The sequence below is a fragment of the Stigmatopora nigra genome, chromosome 17, assembly GCF_051989575.1.
Source record: "Stigmatopora nigra isolate UIUO_SnigA chromosome 17, RoL_Snig_1.1, whole genome shotgun sequence".
NCBI classification, from domain to species: Eukaryota; Metazoa; Chordata; class Actinopteri; order Syngnathiformes; family Syngnathidae; genus Stigmatopora; species Stigmatopora nigra.
The window spans coordinates 6132900-6160785 of NC_135524.1; the positions used below are offsets into that span (position 1 = coordinate 6132900).

A 27886-nucleotide genomic window follows, 5' to 3' on the forward strand; every position below is an offset into this window, starting at 1 on the left:
TCACAGCACGACTATAAATAGTATCCTATAACATTTTATCATATTACCCTGCGGTAAAATGAGAAATGAAAACTATAGTTAACCTTAAAACTTGAAGCTACTTGAACTTAAAGCCTGATTGTGATAGAATATACTTATACATCCTCATTTAAACTAAGTGGAATATTACATACAGTTTGTCATATTTCTCTTTTGGGCAATTAGTTAACTTTATAATGTCACATTCTCTCAGTCTTATGTAGCCCTTCTTTTAATCCATGTGCAAACATGTTTTATTTTTTAGACTCCATTATTGCTTTCTGCAAAAAAAAGCATGACATATAACCCCCCAAAAAGCATATTCCCAATGCAAAAATTGACAGATTGACGATTAGGATTCTTACTAATTATGGGCCCAGTATTTAAAAAATTAAGGGTTGGAGTGAAAAAGCTTTTGAAATTGCTGCATTTTTTTTTTGGTACATAGCTCAAGAGCAACTGCCGGAGGGAAAAGCCAATGAGAGAATGAATAATATTATTTTCGTTTTTGATACAGGAGGGTTGTAATCCGTACATTTTTGTATTTCTTCACTGACACTCAGTGGGACTGTTATCAACGTGAAAACAACAGCACTGGAGACAAATTGCAGTGAACCCTAAACTGGCCGATCCACCGGTAGCAATTGACTGGTGTCGCTGGTTGTGTGCTGGAGTAGCAGATCAGTGCATCTTCGAGCAGCGAGGGAGGGTGGAAACGAGTGATATCAGCTGCTGTAGTGTTTTGTCGAAATGAAGTCTCGGCCACAACACTCGCCTCTATTGCGTGCTCCCTTTAAGCGCCAATGAGAACTGAATAGCTTTGTAAATTTCCCCCGGGACACTGTCAGCCTTGGCAATTTAGAGGTGGAAAGTGGTCAAATCAGATTTGCGGAGTGACAAAAAAAAACCTCATCCGTTTCTTCTTTTTCTTTTCTTCTTTTCTGGGTCTCTCATATCACAAACAATTACTCACAGGCGCAATGCACGGACACTGTCAGCAACAAACAAATCTGGACCATCTCTAATAACATGGGCGAGGTGCCTAATTCGAAAGATAAACACAGCTTTAGGAGATGCCAGCCTCTTGTCTTGTTCTCTGAAAAGGTCAGTGGCCATGTGAAAGAGGAAGCAAAGAGCCAGGAGGCACCAATTACTCTCTCCCCCGGCAATTACGAATCTTGAAATAAAAGAGGAGCAAAAAAAAGACATACTAAACTATTTTCCCTTTACATAATGTCATTGTGGTGGTTTTGGTGGATTAAAAATCCACCATCAAAGTAAGCTACCAGTAAATTCATTTTTTTTATCATCAAAAACTGGGTTCAATGTAATTTAAGCATTCAGTAAATTCAAAAATATTTTCTCCAATATGACATACATGGTTCCACTTTGCCATGTTCCAAGAAAATCTGTTCATATTATATTGATATAAATGGTAATGTATAGATATTTTGCCAAACTCGGTACATTACCTATACTAGTCAAGCCTTCCTCTTCTAAAAGTAGAATTTTCAAAGTTGTAAGTTATCACTGTATATGTAGAATTATTTTTTTAATGTACTATACATATACTTTCCAATCCCCGAGCCAAGCAAGAATTATGGATGAAGCCAATCCTTGAATAGTCACATTTCAGTAGCATAATAGACTATAATAACTTAATAACATGACTGCATTTGACTATGTGCAGGCAATTTCTGTTCTGTAATTTAGCGTAGCAATGATAAATAACAATGTGCAGGGTTTGCACAGATACTGCAGTACATTGCAATGGCCCATTTTTCCATTTTAAATACTGTAGAATTTGTCCCCCCCTTTATTGTATTGCTGAAAACAGTACGCCTATGAACAAAGTGAAAGATTTGTGGATTTATTTGATATCAGATCTGTTATACTTCTCTGCAGGTCATTACACCACTCGCATATTTAGCAGATTGGACGGTAGAGGCTTCAAAAAGAGCAATCAATCAAAGTGTGCATTTTCATAAATATTTTTTATGTCTAAATAACATCCTCTACCTCGCGTCTTTGATTACAGTACAATGCCGATTTGAAGCCTTCAGAATGCATTAATGGCCACTGGATTTGCATTTATATTGGATTTTGGCATGGGGCATGCGAGAACCTGAGATGGAGCAAACAAAAAGCATCATATGAAACACATTGGTAGTCCATAATGGGGTACAAGCGACAGAATGAGTGATGCTAGTCTGTGCAAAACAGGCTATTGAGGTTCAACCACTAACTGAATCAAGCATTGTAGTGTCGGAAAGGAAAAAAAAATCTTGATCGCTTAGTTATTTATTTATAGTCAATACCACATGAAGTAAAATGTGGTCTACTGTAGACACCGGTTATGGTTTATCACCAATCACATTGGATGACTTATTCTGATGATGGCAGTAGCGAGAATAGTTGTTGGCTGTTAAGTTTATTATTAAGAAACTAAAGGCTACATTTAATACATTTTTATGATTATTTTTGATACGTAACGTCCAATTCATATGATAGATAGCTTGACATCCCCTCAAAAAATGAAAGTAACGGATCCACTTATGCCTATCCATAGTCTTGGTAATGTAAACAAATGGTATGATAGTACGAGACCGTTTGTTTTTATCTGTAAAAAGGTCAAATTAACTTACTCGAACAGTTTCTTCCCTTTTATTAACAATCCCATATATTTACAGTCACACTGTAACCTAAGGGGGTACTTTACAGAAATATATTTGACTTCGCTGACCCACAACCTGTAGTCATTTTATTTGTAAAATAAACATAATTTGCGCAAAAAAAAGTATTAATCCCATTTTGCTGTCGGCCAGAAAGTCAGAGTTGCTACTGATTGCTTGATAGTTTATTTTCGAGTACTTTTTGACCTAATTCTATCATTTGATTAGTGTGTAAAAATTGGCAATAGTAAAGAAAACAGTTATGTTATTTATTAGTGATAAATTCGTTGTTACATTTACTCTATAAATATGCAAATTTTAACTATCAGCCTTTTTTTTAAGCATTTGCTTTGCAAGGACATCAGCATTGCAAACAAATATAAATTAATAAAACTTACGTAATGGCGAGGATACTCCAAAATACCCCTTAAGCAACTCAGTCACTGCAGACTTAATTACTAGATCAGAGTGACAATCAAAAACCCAAAGCCAGTGGCAACCAATTAGCACAAATCATCGGTCAAAGTGTTAAGCTCCTCATTTGCACATTGTTGGCTCCGGGTGAGTCGCTGCGTGTGACTTTATCAGCCTCCGATGTGAAGAATCTTGATATGTACTCTGGTTTAGAATAGAATTAGCCCTATTAATTCTGCCACAATAGGGAAAACTGTACTTTACTGTACTAAAGTGGACAAAATCATTCCACAACAAAAGTTTCTTGACACTGACAAATCCAGAGGGCTATGGAGCTAAAGTGCACAATATAAATAGTAAATACTATATACTGTATGTAATGTGTTGTTTTGATAGAGATGGTATAATTCATCATACATGGATAATTGTAGTCAGTTTTAAATGGGTTTGTTATTAGTACACGTCCAACCCATTTGAAGTGTAAGGGCCAGGAGAGAATGTTTTATTAGCAAATTAATTGTCACATATTTTGATTATTATATTATATTGCATTAGATTAGATAACTTTATTAATCCTGTATTTGAGAAATTTCACTGTCACATAAAAATATAGTAAATTACAGTCATGAATATTATTCAAAATGTTTTAATTATGATACTTTAATTTATTTCAAGGTTATTTCTTTATTTTAAATCACCCCAAAAAGTCACATGCTTCATAAATTAATCAACATTGAATCTGGCAAAAAATCTTTTGAATTTTATTTAACAAACTAAAGAAAAATCAGTATATTTGTACAAGATTTTTGGACTACGTACCTGTGAAGTGATTGCACGTGATAGATACTCTTCTGCGGACTACACAAATTGATGGGGCAGGCCACATCTGGTCCTCTGGCCGCTTGATTTGACACCCTCCTTCCGTAAGGACATACGATTGGTAACCAAAGCAACAACAGTACTTAGCATCATTGTATATATTTGCAATGGGCCTTCCTTCCTTCCCCAGTGCTTGAGTCAAGATGTTGTGACATATGCCGTTATACAAGCACACTGTGTCGCGAGAACAGAACGTTTGCTCGGCATTGTTAATTAGGCCTAATCAGTTTGAGACAAGCCTTGAATGAATTATAAGCACTTGTCATTTGCATATGAAAACTTTTCTAGCCCCTGCTCTATATATGTTTCTCTCTTTTTTATATATATATATATATTAAGCATAGTTCTTTTTTTGTCATGCTTTCATTTTTCATCCCTGGCTGTTTGTTTTTAAACTGCAACAAGGCGCACCATTTGTCTCTGGGTCTCGCATTAGCCGGCATGAGCGGCCTGTAATTGGAAAGCTGATTTGATGGAGTCTGCAATTTTGCTCTGGCCATGTTTAATTCAGCAGGTGTACCGCCGCCGCGGTAGCCGCGGGGAGAGAAGGCAATGGTGAAGTGGCGAGGTGACAGGAAGTCAGGATGGATGAAAAAGACTGAGGAATAGAAGAACACAAAAGGGAGTGGTGAGGGCGGGGCTTGAGGTGACCATTAGGGACGGAAAAGGAAGGTGCTAAAAGTAAAAGGGGTTGCCGTAAGTGGTGGAGACATGAAAGCAGGTCTGCTGTGTTTAGTATCAAAAATGTGACCTCTGGCAGGAAGGTCATGCTGGGTGTGAGCAAGGAGAGGCTCTCTGTGTACTCACCCGCAAAACATAAAACATTATTTTTATTGGAGCTGTCATCTCATCATTGATAGGTTGAGAAGGTCATATTTGCTGGTTTATGTAATAAGTTGAGTCATTTTTAGATGAGTACACTCACGAGTATTTTAAGCAGTAGAAGAGACGATGGCTTTTAAGAGGTCTAATGTCAGTATGACCGCAGGACATTTTTTGAAAGGGAACCCATACTTTTTTGTTATTATTATTTTTTTATTTTTAAAAGGTTGAGTACTTAGAGAAAATCCAGAGAGGATCAGATTTGAATTCTTTTTTGGGCTAATTTTAATACTTAGCCGCTATTAATATGGATATTCAAATTAGTAAATCCACCCCTTTCTCGGGGTGGTCAAAATATGAATGAAAACACTGTTTTGAAAGTACATGTTGGTCTTAGGCAAGCAAAATACTCAGTTACATGCAATTCTCTTACAAAATATATGTGAACAGTACTTTGGTTTAGTGTCCTCAGTATCAGTTTTCAGTTTAAGTCAAGACATATCATTTCCGTACATCTCTACTCTATATTCTACGTGCATGGTTGCCATGGTAGGTTTTTCATTTTGTGGCAATTACAGTGAATGATTTGCAATTTCGTTTGTAATTTCTATATTGGGTGTTTTATTCTATTTCTAACATCCAAGACAACATTGCAATTGACACAACTCAATTTGTTTTCTAAGCTCTTGCATAGTACATTTCAAATGAAGTGAAACACCAAATAAAATCTTATTTAGGGCGCCACATTTGAGAGGGTAGAATCAAGATAACATTTATGTATAAGAGTGGCAAAGATTTCGCCAATGAATGAACGATTTGCAGGCAGCCTTTTCTCCAACAATCCCATCTTACCTCTATTTGTGTATAATCAGTTGGATGTCGTCCTTAACAGCCAAATAATTTAAATATTTCGAACGGCTGGCCAGTATAATCACAGTTTAGCATAAACCGGACCAAATCACCATATATTCTGATAATCAATAACCTTTTTAGAGATTTTTTTCAAATCCTGCATTTTTCTAAACAGAAATTTTACATGCATGTGTAAAAACAACAAGTCGACAGACAATTTACAGTTTGGGCCAGACAAAATTAGCAAGTGGGCTGGATTTGAAAATAGATTGAACTTCTACTAGCAATAAACTCACTTAAATTCATACAGTAAATTGGTCGACACATTGTTGGACATCTGAAAATCTCCTTTTCATGTTCATTGTTAACATTGTACTCTACAGTCTATTCTTTTTTTTTGGGTGCAATTTCCCTTTTTGTGCGTTAAAATAAAATCCCACTTGTAAGCCAATTTATCACCAGTGGGGAAAGTGGGCGGCTAATTACTGCCATTACAGGGGTAGACGAGAAGGGATGCGCCAGGGTTAAGCGCCAACTAATTCGCCGCGTGGGTTGCTGCCACCCTCCCGCGAGACTGTGGCAATCTCCACAAGAGCCATGGAGCGCTTGGAGGAGGAGACGCTGGTCTAGCCGTCGTCTCACGTTAGCCGCTTAATCTGTCTAATATAGTCATAGAACATCTGAATTGTACGTGTAATGATATATTTTTTAAAGCTTTCAAACTGGCCATGAAGTTAATGTAGTTCATGTGTCGGGCGTTGACACTTTAATCCGTAGCCGTGAAAGTTGCCCATTGAATTCTTCCAGTCCCAGTTTACATTTCCATATTCAAGTTCAATACAGTTATGAGTTTGTTAACTCGCCTCCGGAGGTTAATGTTTGAAACAGTAGCAAAATATGCGTTAGGGGAAACACTTAATTTAAAGTTGCTCAGTCAAAGATTTTTGCACACTAATTAAATGATGGAATTGTGTCCAAGAGTATTAAAGAATATACCATAGGGACTCATAAGGATCCATGAATATTAAAATTGTGTTAAAATTGAGGATTTACGCAATATTGTAGGTCAGTATCCTTAAAAAAACAAAAACAATGGTATGTAGACGACTGTAATTGTTTTTTTTTAATCATGAAATACAAAGGAGAAAAGCCTTAGAATTTAATTGTGATCTTTGTAGTAATATCGGCAAATATTATCCTTAGAATATCAGGGAAATGGTGAATTTCTACGAAAAAAATGGAAACATAATTGAAGTCTGGAGTATGTACTATATGTATGTACTATAACAGAAAGCAAAGGAGAATAATACACAATGTTAATACATTTAACACAAGCTTATATTAACAAAACTCTAAAGCATGTGACTAGAACAAAGATGGACAATTAATTTTCCAAATGGGCCACATGAGAAACTGGAACGATTGTTGAGGGCTACTCTGACATATTAATCTCAACTGTGTTCCATTAAATTGTCATGTTTTAATAAGCTGCTACTCCTGCAGGTGTGATATGTATCGGTACACTTGCAGAATAAATTATTCAAACAATATTTCACACTGTTAATATCAAAGTAAAATATATACTAATTGATCAAGAGTCACTCAAGTTATAGTGGGAACATTTTGCATACAAACTGAAGCGTGTGTTAAACTGGTGGCCCTGGGGCCAGATCAGGACCACTACATTACTTTTTGTGGACCGAGAACGTAAATCGTGGACTTTGTTTCGTACTAAAGTTTTTAGAATATTTTTGAATTTTTTTAAAAAAACTACAACATTTTTTTTAAAGCGTAAAAGTATTTTTTATTTAAGGGAACGGAAACGTTACAAATTGAATAGGAAGTGATTGAAAATATACACCCATGAAATCACAAAAAATTACCACGCCATGCCTTGTGTAATTTATTTGATAATTTTTGTTACTTTTCATCTTCTGGATAAAAAAATGGCAATGCAAGCAAACTAATAGCTGGCTACATATATGCAAGGGCATTTTGGCAGCTGGTAAACACTCAACTTGATCACACATAAAAGTAAATGTGTTCATAGCATGGGGCAACACACCATGCACCTTATTTCTAACATAGAGCATAATAAAGTCTGACATTTTCAAAGTTTTGCCAAGAGTAATTTTGAGTCAGATGTTATGTAGGAGGCTCAGAGGGTTTTTTTTTTTTTTGCTGTTTGAGTCCTTCCTATTTGCAAGGCAACCTGCCAGATGGCTATGCAGGGAGAAAAAGTGCTAAATATTTATGTTTGTAATTGAATATTTACTTCATTTTTCATAGTTTTTTTTTTCAAAACTTTCTGTGATGAGTCAAGCCTGAAAAAATTATGTATGGATGAGTAGGTTTTCTTTTCTTTACGTGCAGCCTGTGTCGTACTAATACCTATGAATTGATATCAATACAGTACTAAAATGACGTAATATATATTCGAGGGTACTAATAAATAATGCCATATTTTCAAACAGCTGGTTGACCTACCCAAAATGGCGGGCTGCTATCCACACTGGCATAAAAAGGACGCCTTTCCAAAATAATACTAGGTATCCAATTATGTATCACCCAATTATGCCTTAAATATCCTTGAGTTTATCACTAGCAGGCGTCCAATCTATTTGAAGTGGTAAAGTGGCAGTGAAAGAACAAGATGCACCCTCCCACCAATTTTATCACTAGTAGACGTACAACTAATTTGAACTTATTATACTTTCTTTGCGTTTTGAGATTGGATTCACAGTGTGCATCTTAATTTCAATACAGCTAAGCCCCTTTTAAACAATAATACTGCTAATTTGCATTTAAAAAATGGATGTTTGATTAAAAGTAGCTTATATATATCACCAAATCATAGAGAACAGCATAAAGTGTATCTTGAGTGTTTCTCTGTCTAAATTTGAGGCACTAAAATGTGTTTGTAATGTTCTGGCATTTGGCTCATTTATATTTATGAATGCAGAGGGTGATAGCAATTTTATATGAATATTTGTTGGAAGTGTAGACTAAATTCTGGCAACCTGCTCCGCCCCATAAAACCATATTAAGGTCAAACTGACCAAATGCATTTCTATAGAGACTCACTTTAGGAAGGAAAACCAAGGCAACTGAATAATTTAGATGAGACTTTTCTGTGTATAGAGAAAGGTTTTTATCAAGCTGACGAGGACACTCGCTCTAATATATTGCGGGTATTTGTTCTGATCTCTGGGGGCTTGAGCAGCTGAGACCTGCTAAGTGGTTCAAGCAAGAAACGACATGCATCTCATTTTCAAAAAATGGAGGCTGTGAAGCAGCTGTGATATGCTACATTTACACCAGGCGTGTGTCCTTGGCGACACTTTAAAGACAATATGTGACAGCTCAAGTATTATTGGAACATATGAAATAGTCTTGAAATATATACAGTGCATAACTGTATAATTATATTTGTGTTATAAATTTACAGTCGACATCAAATCAAAAAAATATTAAAATTTAAAAATGGGCTTTATTCTTAGGTAGCTGTGTTCAAATGGGGGAATATAAGACTTTGGATTTGCTACTTTTAGTCATGTATTTCCAAGGTATAAGATTGGAATAGGCAGATTCACAAAACTAGGCTGCTCAGACTCAAATATGGGATCCGGACATCAGTAGTGGATACTGTAATTCTTACAAGATTGCGTCTGTGAACCTAAGCTAAGGAGACAGATGTCACCTGTCCATAGACAGTTGTAAGGCCACTTGCAATATTGCCTGTCACCCAGATTGCTTTTTGCAATGTTTACTGATGCTATCTCTCGGTTTGTTTATGGCACCTCTACGGTGCATATAAATGAATAAACACTGCAATGGCGTGTATGTATGGTTTTTCATTTCGTTTTATTTTTTTGTTATGTTTTTGCTTTAGAACAACAACGCCCAGGTAAAAATGTATAAATCCAGAAAGCAAACAGCTCAGGTCAAACAAAATAACACCCAACCTCTCTCGCTCGGTCTGGGTGTCTTCCTATTGTTTTCCCCCTGCCCACTGTACCGTGTGATTAAGATGCATTCTAAAATATTTGGAACACTTCTTGCCAGATGAATTTCACGGAGGAATTTCACTGAGGAATTCCAATTGCGTCTCTGTCTTTGTGATTTATGGCTGGACTTTGGCTTCTTATTAACATGAAAAAAGCCATTTTTTCTCTTTCACCCCCTGTGGCTGGCGTATAATACTTCGCCAGGAACAAGAGTGTGAAAGGTCGACGATTATGGCGGTCTCATCCTAAGCAATACCCGTTATTACACCCCTCCAGGCAATGTTAATGCAAAAAAAGTGGTATGAAGTTTTATAATGCAATGCTTATAATGAAAAACAGAGGGAGAAAGGGCCATATGTCCGCCTGCTTTATCCACTCTAATTTAGCAAGACAAAAACGATGTATAATGCAGATTTTTAAAACATCGGTTAGTCTGAGAGGCTGACACATTTGCACCATTCGGTGACGGCATCATCTCCACAGCAACAGTGTGAAAAAGGACTCCGATTTGCAACCTTTAATGACCAGTAGAAGCTGAAAATAATGAGAAAAATTATGTTAGCGATTACCAAAACAAGGCAATTTCTTCTTGTTCATGTCTGTTTTTAAGAGAACAAGAATTTAAAAATCTATGAATTTAGAATTTAATCATACATTTAAAAAAACTTAGCCATTTAAAGATAACTTATATCATCACAAAAAAATATTTGAGGCCATAATGATAGTATGTTTATCAACAAATTCCCTAAAATCAACTTGAAGGGACTCAAAAACACCCTAAAATCAGGATTTGCCTCAAAAACAATCAGAATTGACCCCAGATCAACTGCAAGTAACCTGCAGATAAGTTCAAATTAACAGTAAGTGACCCAAAACCAAGACAGGGAACAAAATTAACAGGATGTGACTTCCAAATATGCCTATCTTAACAGGAAATAAACCAAAATCAACAGGGATTGAACCACTAATGCTCCTAAATTAATAGGAACAGAAATTGAACAGGATATGGTCCTAAAACAACAGGAAGCAGCACACCATTTCCCCAAAATCATCAGGAATTGCAGTTGATCTTAGAAAGGCACACATTTAAGATTCTTTTCTGTTTTAACACAGATGGCTTCTTGATGCTCTATATTACAATATGTGATGCTGTACCATGAGCCTTTCCAATGGTCTCATTATGCCCAATTTTCGTATGCCATCTAATTCTAAACCAGCATGACTCTGCATCAACCGAAGGGTTTTTAAACCAGGTTTTTGTAATTCAATGGGCAAAACAAGCATGCTCTTACGAAGGGGGGTGAGTTGCATCACTTAGAGACATCATTGCCATTGTTTCTTCTCTGCACTGCATGAACAATATTGCTGGGTTGTGATTTCGTTTGTCCTTGTGGTGAGCCTGCTCATGGTGTTAGAGGGTTTAGATTTAACAAAGCCTAGTTTCATGGAACACAGCTAGAATTTATTAGAGCCATCGAGAAGAGAGGATTGGCATAATTGACAACGTAAGACAAAAGCAGGGTTGCACTAATATAATATTTTTGCTCACGGTACTGATTCTGCTGCTGCACCAGTACCACACATTTGAAAAACTTAGAACAATGTTTTCTTCAAGCACTAAATTATTGCATACTCAGTTGATATGTTAAACAAAGGCATGGCTTACTGACATATTGCTTCACCTTTGTGTCTTCCCCAGAACAGTAAGAATAATGTTTAATCTAATGAAATCTAATCTAATCTACCTAGTATAAGTGTCAATGAATGAATTAACCCCTAACCCTAAAAAATGAGAGTTAAAATGTGCTAAAAATGTTTGTTTGAGTTTGATTTATTTCATAAGGGACAGGGCACGAACAGAATAGGTGGCTGAATGCACTCTTTTTGAAGGGAACTACACAGTCACCTCTAGGGCCAGCCCTTGTTGATGTGTTGGATTTTTTTTTGTACAAGAAAAATCAAATTAATTCCATAGTCAGTCCCATTACACTACAGTAACACGTGAGCTCATGTGCTTATCACTCATGCTTGCAGAGGACATATATTTGCTAGCCTGTTTACCCTCCTAACAAATTTTATATCTTTAGATACACTTTTATTAATGTCATTGTTCATAAAATAACTAGCTCCTATAACTGTTCTTGTATCCACCATTTAAACTATGAGCCTAGGCATAAATACTTTTATGGGATAAACATCACCTCAACCAAAAGATTAACGGTTATTTTTCCTCTTCTGCTTTTTCATAAGAATTCATAATCGGTGGCCATCTTGGCAAAGGCGACAAGCCCTGCTTCTTTTTAAACTGCGTTTGTAACTAGTGGCCATCTTGGGAAATGTGATCCTCCATTGAAAACTAAATCTCAAAGGATACATATTACACAGCTATGGCGCTTTATCGCTTAGAACTCGCCGACACCTGGACTTTAATGTCGTATTGGGGCCCCTTCTTGCAGTCGTATCTGTTCAACACTAAAAAGGAGTAGACTCATATCAGCCAGGTGGTGAACCAAAAGCGATTTTGCCTCAGATTTGTGTTTGCATAAAATGCACAAAGGGAAGATGCATATTTCATGGACTGCAGACATGGAAGACAAACTATGGAATTCACTTAAGCAAATCTTAATGAAATGTAAATCCTAATGAAAATGCGTGCCTGTTGTGTGCATTTGGAATTGCGTGTTGAAAATGTCGACTCCTCCTGTCGCCAAACACGACAGCATTGGATGTCGTGCTTTGATGAAGGATGAACCTTTCATTTTCAGCCATTTGTTCCAGTACCTATTTGTTCAGGATGACTTGACTAATACTTCAAATACCACAAGAGGACACAATACCGACGATGTCAGCTCCAGCTGTCGTCTTGGGTGCCTATTAATAAAAAAAGAAGGAACTGTCACTTAACAAAATGCTTCTGAGAGCGGAAACCGTTTTTAGGCATTCCACGCAAATGCACAATAACTACAATAGGGCTTTTACATTTGCATGAATATATCATAGATAAAATAGCGACTATCGACACACTCATCACTTGTCAAACTATTTTTACATGGAAAGGTTATGATAATGAAACATTAGTCGGATTAGTACAAAGTGAATGGGGCAGAGCCATTGACGGTGATACGTAAATGTCTACTAATCATGTGGCTCGTCGCATCTTGTGCTGCAAAATTAAATTACTTTATCACAAGCAAATGTCTTGTACATTTACACCTTCCAAACTAAATAAATCAGAGCATGTATCACATGGGTGGATTCAGGGTAGAAAGGTGGTCTCCACGCGCCCATTTCACTTTGCAGAACTCCCCGGCCAAATTCATATCATCTACCCAAAGGTATGGTTGAACTTGTACGTCAATTTTCCACTAAGCAAACTCGTTCCTCTACATATATAGTACAACTCAAAAATGCACCGCTGTTAAAGAGAATTTAATCAAGCTTGTACCTGAACCAAAGCGATATTTGTGCCTGTTCACATTATTAACTAAACTGCCTCTTGGCTTGGCATGAATACACTTTTCTAGACCTGAAAAAAGTCTCACATTGTCAAATTGGTTTGGTCTCGGGCCAAGCAAGTTGCTAAGTTTGACGATGATTATACATGTATGGCCTGATCGGCATGTGCCGTTGTCAAGAGCACAGTCCAAGGACACATGTCTTGGGGGAGATTGGGCAAATCAGCACTTTGTGTCGTTGTACCCTGCTCAGAAATCTCAAAAGGAAAGCAGAGGGTAGTTGGACTACGGACTCGTTCCTAGATGAGTCAAGAGGGTTGTATGTGCAGTGTCTGCATTGGCCGATGTCTAGAATTTGAACAAATGTCCAAAAGATGGCGCAAACCTGCTGCCTGGCTTACTACTGTAGACAAGTGTTTTTTTTAGCTATTTGGCGGACTTTAACTTAGATGATGGCCTTGCACCATGAGACCAAGCGGCAAGCTGCTGCTACTTGATTATGGTTGGGCGGGGATGCAGACGTGGACTTTGATCCAATAATGGTAATTTCCCACATGAATGACTTTCTAAAGCAATTTGGTCTTCCCACACAGTATTGACTTTTTCTCTTCCACTATGCACATCGTGTCCCCGTCGTGAAGCATACGGTATATCGGATATGATTTATATTTAGCTTGGTTTTTTCCAAAGGCAGTTAGGGTAAATGTTATTACATTGAATTTGTCAGATGGCCAGTGCAACTTATGAACATTTGATGTTCAGTGGTTGAAGGACAACAGCAGGAGGCTTGCAGGAACGTGTGGCATTTGAAAAATATCAGGGAGTCTTTTGCCAGCTATGTTTAACAGGATTATATCATGCTTGTTGTTACTACATGTCATTAAATGGCTTCCTTAAGAAAATAGTAACTGAGGTTAAGTCAGCAAACATATTTAGTCTGAGTGTGACACGAACTTCAGCTTGCAGTGGGAGTATCATCATCCTCACCAGCCTACAAAACTACAGGAACTATGTTGTTTATGCTTCTTTTTTTCAAGCAGCTCATTAGAAACTACCTGAAACTTTAAAAATAACATATTTACAAACAAAGCTTAGTTGGTAATTCAACATTGAAATTATTGTAAAATTATGGGCCTCCTATTTACAATTAAATTGAATTAAGATGAGAAAATGGACAATTATCCTTAAGTTACCCCACTGAAATGAACTATTTTGGTGTCATTGACGATATTAGACGTCCAATCATTATTTTTTTCATCCTTCTACCATGAATTTAAATTAGTTTGTCACAAATAGACTTCCAATGTTCATTCACTGCTAGCTTTTGTAATTCAAATGGATTGGACATCACTAGTGACAAACTAATTTAAATTGACACCAGAAGAAAGGAAAGGATGGAAAGAGCCAGATGATTAGACCTCTGTCACCGTCAGTGAAAATGTGAAACAACTTCGACAAGCCAGACCAGTCCAGTTGCCTTATTCAATATAGCTGCAGGACCTCGTTAGTCTGCTTTCCAACAGTGAAGCACATTGCAGCATTTCATTCACTTGTGAAAAGTACAAAATATGTTCCCGAACCTTAAAAAATATTAACAACTCTTGCAGATGCCAACATCAATCCTTTAGCATGTGGCTGACAAGCCGTTTTACCCGCAAGAATATCTCTCACCAATTATCAAAAGAAAAAATGGCTCGGTAGGATTCAAAGATGAGATCTTTCAGGAAGCATAAGTCAAGAATGTTCAAGGGAGTCAAAATATCTTCCTGTTTACTCGCTACAGTAAAACAAAACATACAAAAAAACAATTGTAACAACCAACTACAATCATCCGAGGGTTATTAGAACTCTCCTGTTTTTCCATTTGAAATTGACATGACGTTGTCATTATCCTTGACAATGTCACGGTCTTCACTTTTCAAAAGGAGCTTTGAAAGAAATATCCCAAATAATAACTGGTTTTGGCTCTATGGAAGTATGAAAACTCATGTAGAACTCAAATTTGGGTGGCATTATCAAAGCATGTGCTTAAAAATAAAATATTTTCACTCTTTCAGTGGCATTTTGGATGATAGACAACTTATCACTTGGCTCTTTTTTTTTTAAAAATCATTCTGCGACTTAAAAGGAGTTTATTACTAGTAGATGTCCAATCTATTTACACTGAGAAGGTCCAACATCAAATGACCATACATACAAGTTAGGAACCAGTTTTGCCAAAAAATGTGTGGTTCTGACATTTTTAGCGGCCTAATTCATTTTCAAATAGAAACATCCAATTTGTTTCTGTGGAAAATAAAATGAAATACCTTTTGCAAAATGTTTTCTTCTGTTTTCTTAAAACCCCAAACAGCAATTATAAATCCATATCTGAACAAAACTTTGCAATCATCTACCGAGACATTTGAATCAGTCAAACATCAACTGACATTTCGTTAGAAGACAAATGGCAGCTGACATGTTTATCGAGCAGATAAATGTCAGTACTTCTACTTCTTCCAACCATTATAGACTATCAAAATGGTAATGTGAACGATTAAATGATATAAATTATGGTATTTTGATTATTTAAACAATAGTTTTAACAAGTGTCTCTCAATCTTAGGCAACGTTAACCCCACACGACAAATCCAATTTCTTTTTTCTTTGCCCTTATGTGACACTTATCAGATTTGGTTTTTTTTCCTGTGTAGTCATTCCAATTCCTGGGCTCATTTTACGTGTGTAAAAATCATATCTAACCGACACCTCCTCAAAATGAGCTCGAAGATGAGTCGGCAGGCCCCCCCATTGTATACCAGTGGGGTTGCAATAGCCACTTCCTTATTCATAACAACATACTCAATTTCTAGCTATGCTACAAGCCTTCAGTAAAAAATACATCTTTCCTCAGATGGTTGTTTTTATGTTATTTGCGCGTAATAAGGTGCATTGAAACGGCCGCATTGCTCAGAAGGAATCGGGTACTTGATTGACAGTTGAATGTTTGCTCAATGAATATGACCACAGAGTCCTGCAGATGGATGACCTCAATTTTTTTATTTTTTTAAGGCCTTATTGAGTAAACATATATTTTTTTAAAGCAAATCTGTTATCTTTGGGGTTTTGAATTTACAAGACATTTTCTTTCAGTTTACAAGCATTTTAAAGGGAGATACTACTATCCCCGTCGCCATAAATAAATGATAAAAATGGTAAAAATCTCGATCTATAATGCAGACACACATTGCTGGGCTTTTCCATGAAATCTTTATTAATTGTAAGTACACACCCGTGAGATGTTGGCTAGCGTGTCGCTAACGAACACAGATGTAGCTCAAAGACACAGAATGTCGCGCTCCTTCTGCATCAATATTTCATGTCCAAAACTTCCGAGCTAATCAGGGTTTCCTCTTTTTTGTAACTTCAAGCACTTTTCTTTCTTTTCTAACTGTTGGTGTTTTGAGAAAAAGGAAAGTGAGGTAAATGCTTGCAATAACGTGCAGGGATGTCTCAATCGCATATTTTGCACCTTGTAAATCTTAATATTCTTGTATAATGACAATACAAGTATTCAATTCAACTCAATAGTCTGAGTAGAAGTCAACAAAGTGACACCATCTGCAGTGTGGTAACTTTTTGTCAATGATAATGTTCAATCATTTGGCTCTATTCAAATATTGTGAAAATGTATAATATTGGGGTCTTTAAATTCTTCAACCCAGAAATTATGATTAAATTACATCATGCCTTTATACTCGACAAGGGGACACAATGTAACACAAAGTTACAGGAACCCCATAAAGCAATAATCACCCATGTTCCAATTTCCCCCCTCTTATGCAGCCTTCTGTGCCATTCGTCTCCTCTTTACGTGCAGTGATAGGTCATTAAAGTGGTCTTGGAGCTGTGGAGTAAAGCAGTGAATCATGTTTTCCCATTCCATCTGCTGGCATGTTTAATCTGGGGCACAAGGGCTGGGGCACATATGGACGCCATTTAAGGTTTTATATAACAACTGCCAGCCAGCGGGATTCATTGAAAATGAATCTGATGACAGTGAGCTATGGCAATATAGAGGTGTGGAAGGAGAAAAAAAAAACTCTTCTTCCTTCCCGTGATATGGTTTTTAGTGCTTGCACCGTCTCTTCAGTGTTGGGCATTGTTTGAGGATGTGAAGTTCTTAGTATGGTTAAATATTGTCACAAAAATGATTTGGTTTCCTCCCTCATCCCTAGTGCATGCAGGGTAGGCTGGTTGAAAACTCACAATTGCCCCTAGGTGTGAGTGTGATCATGAATGTTGGTCAGTCTACTTGTACCTTGTGATTGGCTGCCACCCATTCAGGGTGTCCCCTGCTTGTTACCCGTCATTGGCTTCAATAGGTTCTAGCACCCCTCGTGACCTTTGTGAGAATGAATATGTATCATGGCAAAAGTGTCATTATTCACTTGTTTTTTTTTGTTTGCACACCCACTTGTTACCAGAAATCTGTTCCCATGAGTTAGTTAAATGTCATTTTGCATGAGTCTTGTAGTAATTAATATTTAATTAATATTAATTATTATTTAGTAAACTTGATTCAAACAGTGCTTTTCCCAGACACATGTAAGGCTTTTTACTATTTCAACAGACAAAACAGTTTCAAAAAAGTCACCTTATAGACATGAGGTTAAATAACAAGTGCTACTAAGTTGATTATTGACTAAGTATGATCATTATAACAACCCAAATACTATTAAGCAAAGACCATTGGCCAAAAAAATATGCCATAAGGTGCTTTTTAAAAAATAGTCAACACACTCTAAAATCTTAGGAGCAATAGCCTGGAAGGATCGGTCTCCTCTTGTTTGAAGCAGAGAATGTGGTACCATTAGTAAATTCTTACTGAGTCACAGACCTACGGCCCCTTGATGGTGTGTCAGGGTGGATCAGATCACAGAGGTATAACGGAGAGCTTTAAAAGTTAGAACCAAAATTTTAAATTTGATCCCAGAGGATACTAGCTGCCATTGAGGAGCTTTAAGAAAAAGGGATATAGGTATGTGTCCTATTTTATAAGGGCAGGAGGTTTTGTTGCACAGTTTGAGTCTAACCTGCAGGCAAGTCATGTTGAGATATAAAAATGACTGTTACAATAGTCCAAACTTGAATGGATTTATTGACAGTTTTTCTGAGTTTTAAGCTTTTCCTCAAATGAATAACAAGAAAACAAAACAATTTCTGGTCAGATGTTGACATGTCTTAAGACAATACAAATTATGGCTCAAATAACCCCCATTGTGAAGTAATTGCCAGGCCAGGCCGCTATATTGGCTGATGTACATTATTTACTTGATGAAGTACCGCCATCCTAGATGTGAGACACAAGCTCTCTAGCTAATTGAAAAGCATAGAGGAAACGTCTCACTCCCACAACTGCTCCATGACGACTAAAGCTACTTAATGAACAGTGCGGAAAACGACAGGAGATCATTTTCAAACCCAGCAAACTAGTTCATGTCAAAATGAATATGTTCTCTATTACTGTCATAAACACTGAAGTCACACTGTACCCTGTTCTGCGAATACATACATTGCAAGCTAGAAATATTTAGAAATAAGAACATGCATCATTAATAAAAAAATCAAAAAGAAAACATTCATATGGGAGGAAACTACGATTTACCCCCCAAAAAAGCATACAGACAATGAAAATCCACATCGGAAGAGAAATTCAAATCCAAAGCTCAGAACTGTGCCAAGCAATAGTAAAATGTGACAAAACATTTTACAACCTCATTTAAATTGGGAGGACTGGCTGTGAACTCATTTTTTTATGGCATTGACTGCGCTAAAAGTCTAGTTCATTTTGACGGAACATTCACTTATTTGCCCGTTGCAGTCAAAAGGGATTGGACGTTATGCACCATCAATGGCAGTCAGTGATTCAATGAGGAAGCCACCTGGAAATGCCTGGACAGTGCAGGAAATGACCCATGAGAGAGCAAATCATCTCCAGAAATTGCAATTTCTAGTTGCCATGAGGCTATTCAAAGGCTCTGGAGGTTTACTGGACTCAAATATATGATCAATTGTAGCAATAGAACCACTAAATTTCAATTTAATTAAGACACAATCAACAATCCATTGCTCAGAATAATGAATGGAATTTATAATGACCAATTTATTGATTACTATGCCTACATGTACTTTAGCATTATTCGTTTATTTAATGATTACGTCTTTTCAAACCCAAAAATATTGAAATATATTAACACAAACAGGGCATCCCACTCTTTATTCTCAGTCGCTGCGTTTTAACTCCATTTCTACTTACATATGCTGCTTGGTGTGTCTGTGCTTGTGCGGGGGGATCAGGACATGACTGATTAAATTCACAGCAGTGCTCACCATTACAATACAGTACTGTAAAAGGACCAGGGGGAATGAAAGGAAAAAGGATATACTGGAGTAACTAAATAAATTAAACCAGTGCATAAAATATACAAAGATGGAAATAAATCCTCTTTGTGCATTAAATGCAAAAGGGTGATTTTCAAAATTTATCAGTACGAGTACTGATACACAGTGGAAAATGTTTTTTTTTTCCTATAGAAATTATATTTAAGTTCTTTCGCTCCTCGAAGTCAAAAGGAATTAGACGTCGAGTATGATCAATGTTACAGAAAGATGAACATTCACTGCAATGATCCCAGTTTAAATGAATTTGATGTCTGTCATTTTAAATTTGTTAATTTAATTTGGGGTCATTTTGTGCATTTTGGGTCATTCTCTGCTGATTTCGGACAACTTTATCACCATTTTAGGAATTCCAGAATTACTTACTGTAATTTTGGAGTCATTGCTGATAAATATGGCAAAATTTGAGGATTTATTTTGTTTGCATCCCGCGGTTTTGTCAAATTTTAGCACAGTTATCTATTGCGTAAATTCTTCTGCTAACTTTTGTAGGCAAAATCCTGTCTTTTTGGCAAAACCGTAAATGTTAGTGAAAAATGGATAAAGAACATGCGTCAATTTTTTGGATTAACATGTTTATTGAAATGAAAAAAAAGGCACAATCATAAAAATCCGAGCCAAGGGAAATAGCAAAGCTCGCTTGTGTACTTGACAGAAGATGAAAAATGTTGCAGGTGTGTGCCTTTTAACACCTTCTGTACACAGATAATGGTGTCATCTTACCTGAATGCCTAATCATGCTTAGACGATTTAGATCCTGAATATGCCAGGCAGGAGTTATTGACTCATTGACAGTGCATTTGCTTTAGCGCTTCAACATGGCAGACAGCTGAAGAAAACCTGGCATTTTTATCCCTAGGCTTATGTGCTCTGCTACCGAGTAACAGAGATTTTTGTGTCTATTGTTTTTTTTTTTTTTTTTTTTTTGACGTGCGTCTCAGCAATCCCATGAGTCAACGCCACAAATGCATCCCCATAAATAAATCTTTTTCAGCTGAGGTGGACAAGTACATTGGTGGGCATTTTACTCTTTTCAAATAGGATTATTGTCATCTGAGGGAAAGTTGAGCAATTAGTGATGGAGTGCACTTATTATATACCAATGACTCAGTCTACCAATTGTGCTAAAGCTGCCCCTGAATGGTAAATGGAAAAGTTTGGAGTGAACTTTTATGAGCTTTTGTAGCTTCTTTGACTTAACAATACAATTGTAAAAAAATGAGTTTAAATATTCTGGCTTACAAACTGACATATTTTAACACTAAAAAGAAAATGTTACATACATATCTCCACTAAACCAAGGGAACACATGTTGATTCAGGTTTTATGGATGGTGGGTATTATTGTTATGTTATGTTTATGGCCATAACTCTTTACAGGACTCTCATATATACATACTATGAATTAGAAAAATAAATCACTTTTCGAGAATTATTAGAGGCCATAATCAGCATTTATTTCTGATCGAACTTCCAAAAATGATGTGATTGGGCTCAATTTCTGATCACGTTATTGGATCAAATAATCCCTAGTAATAATAATCTATATATTTTTTCTGATTATTTGCCAAATATACTCACTTGCCCTCCAAAGGCCACATTTCAATCAACTTGTTTTGTCATCTTTAGGGAATTTGCACGTTGGAAGGTGAGGAACACAGCCATTGAGAGGCGGGACCTGATCCGGAACCCTGTGCCGCTCATGCCCGAGTTCCAGCGCAGCGTCCGCCTGCTGGGCCGCAGACCGACCACGCAGCAGTTCATCCACACCATCATCAAAAAATATGGAACGCACATTCTCATCTCAGCCACGCTGGGAGGTAAGAAAGTTTTACTGGTTTGTGTAGTGATGAAGTGGTAGGAGGAAAACAAAGAAAATTAACTCTTTGACTTTGATAGATGTCCAATCCATTTGAAGTGGGAGAACCCTCCCACTTCAAATGGATGTACGGCTTCCACTGAGAATACCCCTATTTTTTGTATTTATTTTTTTTCCATGTGCACAAGGTCACAATCTGACCTCACGGCATCTCTTCTCCAAGACCATTACACATTACAATCTCACTCCTGGTAGTTCACGAATCTGAAGGAGAATAAAGGTGCTCAGATGAGTAGTAATCAAGAAGAGGAGGCTAATTCGTTATGTGGCTACCTCGGCGTTTATGCTCTCACGAGTCATTATACAACAGGATAGGGAAGAAGTCAATTTTCAAAGGCAAGTTAAATTTCACTAGTCTAGAGTGCCATTAGTGGTCGGACCGTTTAGGTGCATCGGTGGAACTAAAGGAAATGGAAGAGTTGTACAATACAGTTATATTCTGGGTTGCATAGACAGCACATTTCCTTAATGATCGTTATTTTTCAGGGTCTTGTTCTATCAAGTAACATGGCTTTTTGCTGTGCAATTTCACTTCCTCCTCCAGCAATCCCCTTGTAATGTTACAAAAAAAACACTGTCACCGTCAAAAAATACTGACATTTACGGTTACAGTTTTCCATTTCACTTAATGCTTTACTTGTTTTAAATGTTTCAGTTAACTTCAGAGTAAATTAGATTTAGAAAAAATAGGACAGACCAGTTACATACCAATGGACCTGCAGTGTTAAAGTATCTCCCTTTTTATTAGTTGCTGTTTTTATTTATTTATTTTCTTTGGAAGCAAATGCTTATGGATTTTGTTCCCATGATGACGGGGGCTAAAGCTATGGAATCAAAGTATTTAAAGCATGTGCAACCGCTGCCGAGCGTTCTGACCGTTGAGCTAAATGACCAGTCTTGCAGCTCAGTTAAGTTTGTTCTTTTAATGGTATTGGGAATAAGGTTTTCTTAAACTGCCACCATATTGTTGAATTGAAAACTAATAAGAAAAAATTGTGCTTTGCTAACCTCCATTCAAAATGTCTTTAACTTTTCAAGAAGTGAGACTTTCACAGTAAAATTGCTTCAAATACTGCTTCAATCACTCTGGGAAAAAATACAAAGTCTGTCTGTTTTTGGCACAGAACGCTTTGAACCTAAAATATTTGGAAACAAAGTCATTAACGCATGCCAGTCTTGCCCAGGTTTTGTTTTTTATTTATTCAAGGACAATTTTCATGTAGTTACGATAATCAAAAAGGAACAAATTGGAACAACTTCATTTTTTTTTCCTGCATAAGGGCTGCTTGGAATAAACAACAAGACATGTTTTCGACAAGTCACGGCGTGGAAGTTAAACACAAGTGATTGATTCAGAGCACCAAACCTGTTGAACAGAATGAGCGGGTTGTCAAGTAGATTACTCCTTTAGCGTCAACACGCAGCACAATATAGATTTCGGCTGAGTGGAAAGCAAGCAGGAGCGAGAGCTCATTCCACTTTCCTCTCGTAAAACGCGCAACCTGTGATTGGATCCGAGCCGCTCTCGGCGCGACAGTCCTCTGTGCTCAGTGGCGTGCTAGCAGAAATGGTTTATTGAAATGACTGGACTAGGGTCGCAGGGGATTGTTTTCCTGGAACCTGGCGAACCCTGATTCAGGAGGGATGTAAAAGAGAAGGAGGCCAAAGTGGTCCATGTAGGATTCTCTTTCTCAGGTCGCTCAGGTCTTTGTGTTAATATTAGACGTTCCACAAAATCAACAAGGTTTAACTAGAATTTTTTCTTTTTAAATGCAGTATTTATATATATATATATAATTGAAATAAATACATGTATTTCCGTTATGGTTCAAGACCTACAGTTAAAACAATAGCCAGTGCCTATATTAAATTTAAAAAACACAATTTACTGTGATGGTTTTCCTATTGTGTAGTAGTCTATCCAATTTAACAGTGTCCTAATTATACTGCATTATGTGGGATTATTTTTTGCCTCCTTTCTTACACCCATTTCAAATTCAAACATTATTTTTTTTAGAATGAATGCAGGAGAAAAAGCTTTTATTCATCTCTCTACAGGAGGAATGCCAAATCTTAGCGTCACCATATATTTTAATGGCTCTCCATTAAGGGACCTACCTACACATGTAGTATTAATAAAAAATGAAGCACTCTAGTCTTTCCATTACTTTAAAACTCTATTTGCGCGCCATTGACATTGACATTGCCATACATACATACATGCATACATTACAAAAAAAATGTAAGTACTTCCTTAATGAAGGGCTTTCAAGGTAATACACTACATTGTTTTTAAAAAGCTTAAAGAAAAGGTTTGCCCGAGCACATTAATTGTGATTACAGGCAAGCAAGGTGGTCTGTAATAGTAATTTATTGTTAGACTAGAGGCAATAACCACAAATATTTATGAAGCTTCATGCAACAGTGGCTTTCTATAAAGAACTTAATAGAGGAATAGTAATAGCACATAGCAGTGCAACTGAACAGATGCAGATTTTTAAAAGCTTCACAAATTTCCTTTTATATAAGACACCCCATGAATTATGACGATAACATGGCTGTGCATGGGTTTGCACAACTCTTATATAGTGTGGCATACTTAGGGTGAGCAACTCATAGAATAGACTGTATGGAGCAAATCCATACTACAAATAACAGGAATAAGAAAAACGGGTTGCCTTCATGTTTTTTTTTAATAAAATAAATGGAACAGTTACAAAATAAAATGATCACATATGCCCCTCTGGTTTGTTGGATAACACTTCCAACTGATTCTTGCATCTTCAAATCCAATTCTGTCAACATTGTTATTTCTCTTGCTTAACTTTCTACATTGTCCAATCCATTAAATCTCAAAGATATCTGACTTTACCTGTTTTCTCCTCGTTAGCTTCTCTCTGTTTGTGGTGTGTAGTTATACGTGGGCGAGGAAATTGCGCATATTTTGACACGGTATTACACAGATTACAGAGTTTCTGGGTTCAAATGCAGTGTAAAGTGTATAAGCAGAAAGTTGGTAGAAATACCAAGTAAAGCAAAGACATGCCTTATACTATCTTTTTCACTTTGCTCTCAACATTCCACTACTATATGGATTTAATCACTTTTAGATAAATCTGATTTTGAACAAAATGGCTCAAATTTGGTTCAATCTGTTTAAACTGCTCGAGTAATTTGTTGGCGCTTTAAGGAAGGCAATGAGATTTGTACTTTAACCAGACATAAGACCGCTAGTCCGGTCACCACAAGTTAAGTGACCAATTCACATGCATGTCCGGAGGGGAAATAAAGCATTCCAGGCCACACGGATGTGAGCATGTGTGGCAGCCTCTTTAACCCAGCTTCGGGCATATGCTTTTGCTTTTTTGTTGAACCGTAATCTTGGAAAGACGAGGTCACGTGAGCCTGTGGGATTAAATCGGGGCTGTTTGCATGTTTACTCACTGTGCTGGTTGTAATGAGATGTGGATCAACATGATGTTTTATACAATGAGCATAGTGCAAACCTTTTGAGAATGTGTCAACAAACAAATGTATGACATGCAAATCACAAGCGACTACCACACAACGGGTAAATATTTAGACCCGTTCTGGCTCACTGCATTCAAATTCCAACCACCTTGTTTGAGGATGTCTCTGTGTTCCTGCCCCTTTTTTGCATTCAGTTTACATATGACCATATTAAACTACGGAACAGAAAGAGTCATTAATGTACTGCATGTCTTTTTCAAAAACAATTACTTCTTTTTTTGGTTTATATCTGTATTAAGAGTAAATTCTTAAATAATAACTAAAAAAAGATTCACATTAGTGACTACCATCCACTGCCACCCATACCAGTTTTTCTATGAAAGACAACCTGATTTAAATTCACAGCAGAAGGCTGAACAGAGCAATTTTATTGGACATAGTATATTATTGTCAGAGGCACTATAAGCGTTAATACTACACTATGATCATGTTTAAGCTACTTTTAAGGTCACTTTCTGTACAATTTGGGAAATTTTGGGGTCATTTCATGTCGGATTTGACGGGAGTACAGTGCATTTAAATTCCATAGGTTAATTCAATTGAAAGCTGCCTGATGATGTAGAGGTCCACCTGCCTGACTTCGGTTCTGGCAGGAGGAGCTCGATTCCCACTGGTGGTGGGATGAATGTGGGTGTGAATGGTCATCTGTCTTTCTATGTCCCCTACATTTAACTGGCGACCAGTCTAGGGTGTAGTAGGTTGTGATAGGCCCCCAGCAAACCCCGTAACCTTTACAAGGATGAAATAATTATTAAATCAATAGATATTTACTTAGTAATTGTATCCCCCACATTGTTCTGATCAACCTGCTCCGTCATAGTAATTATCCTCACAAACTCTGACAAGACGAGAAGGTGCAAGTACTAATGTTGTGGGCATGATCAAATTACAATGTGTTACTGCATTCCAGCTGTTTGAAACCCGCTCGCTATTGGAACTAAGCAGTCTCTCTCATGGTAAACATTAAAGCAGGTTTGAGCCAGACAACACTGCTCATTAGGTGTGTTTGGCGAAAGCCTGGAAGAGACATTATTACTGGCAAACTACCAGAACAAGGTCACACATCCTTCTTTTCACAGTGCACACATTTTTTTTTCAATATTTCCGAGATGACAAATTGGTAACATTTACGTGAGATTAAATCACTTTTTCATAATGGCAGCGAGATGCATCTAACCTTGAATTGTGTAAGTATCGAACAGAAATAATGCCCCCTCACCACCACCAACACCTGACAACACTGCGTGGTACCATCATAAATAACATCTTGTGGATCAACAACTATGTGGGGATATTCTATAAGAAGTACACAATGCCTCAACCTAACAACTGTGACAGTAAATGCTCCTATAGTTCCCAGTTTGTCTTTTCTGCGTATCATAGGAACAGTCGGGCATTCAGTTTATCTGCTATTTCTGACAAAGCAATGTACAAACAAACACATGCACATCCTTCCTGTATGGACAGCATTCATAGATGTAATTTTATCCCGATGGGATGAAGCTGGGCCATTTCTGGCCAATTTTGCTGATACCAATTGCGGACAAAACAGTAAACATGCAGAGTATTTTCCTGGAAAAATTGGGCATCTGGTTTCACTGGGTAAATGATGCCTGCTTTTTATGTATTTATATATATAATTTTGATAGATAAGCATGACTAAGGAGCAGAGCAGGGTTTTTTTTACTCAATCTTAGATCTTTTCATCTCCAAAAATCTATGAGACATTATTGATGAAAACAAAATCACTGTTGACTGACAGTATACTCATTTAAATTTGGGAAAACTTACATAAATTGATAAAAGGGATATTAAAATGTTTTGCAATTGATGCAAATTATGTCAACTAAAATTCTTGATCAAGATCAGAAAGGGATGGAAACATGTGAAATATAATTTATCATGTTCAGACACTTTAGATGCTAGTTTTATTTGGAATGAGCCAAAAGGGACATATTTGAATTTAGACTAAAACTACTAATACTAGCTTGGGTCAAGGTAAAGGGCACATTTTTTTATTTTTTATTTCCTGTAAATGTGCAAAAAAGCTTGCAAAGTCCTGGTAAAACTTGTGAAAGCTTTTTTGATTGTCTTTTCACTCATTGGATTGCATTGAAAGTTATAACTGGTTGCTAACTTTTTTTATACCAAATCTTTTATAGCACATTTACAAAATGATAGTTCTGTCAACTCACATGATGGTAAATAACTGACTTGGTATTTTCTGTCATAGGGGAAGAGGCGTTGACCATGTACCTGGCCAAAAACAAGCTGGACAGAAAGCTGGTCAACGCTACTCAAAACGTTGAAGCCCTTCATCAGCTGGCTTCCTCCTACTTCATTGACCGTGATGGCACGATGAGGAAACTGCATGAAATCCAGATCTCCACCAATGCCATTAAGGTTAGTTTCCATAATAATCAGCTTTTTTTCCGACCAACATTTTATTTACAATTTATTTTCAAAAATGCCCATACTATATTTTTAGCTTTGTTAACAGTGATAGTCATACAATCATGTCTCTCTTTATCCTCCTGCTGTGAATTCAAATTAATTTGTCACGAGTTGATGAACGTCCATTCTCTGCAACCCTCCCGCTTGAAATAGATTGGACATATACTAGTGATGAATTCATTTATGGGAGGTTTCATTTAGACCACAGGAAGACCACCTTCTATTCTTTTTTGAAGGCATAAGAACAGCATCGCCTTATTATTTTATAGTACAGCCTAAAACCAATGCCATAATTTTAGTACTGTATACTCATGTTAGTATAAGTACAACACTACCACAAATTAAATTAATAATATAAAGCATATTTTTTAAGCATAAAAATCCAAATACTTGTTTTTGTTTACTCTAAATACACGTGGAGCAACTGTAATTTATTACACATGAACTAATTTATGAGATACAT

General features: G+C 36.8%; 1 protein-coding gene across 1 annotated transcript in view; it reads left to right on the plus strand.

Annotated features, from left to right (window-relative positions):
- brinp1 (bone morphogenetic protein/retinoic acid inducible neural-specific 1) overlaps positions 1 to 27886 on the plus strand; it is an 84165-nt gene that overhangs the window by 23141 nt on the left and 33138 nt on the right. Inside the window, exons 3-4 of the mRNA XM_077737592.1 lie at positions 21189 to 21379; positions 27203 to 27372. Of these exons, the coding sequence (XP_077593718.1) occupies positions 21189 to 21379; positions 27203 to 27372 (361 nt within the window). The remainder of the gene's footprint in view (positions 1 to 21188; positions 21380 to 27202; positions 27373 to 27886) is intronic.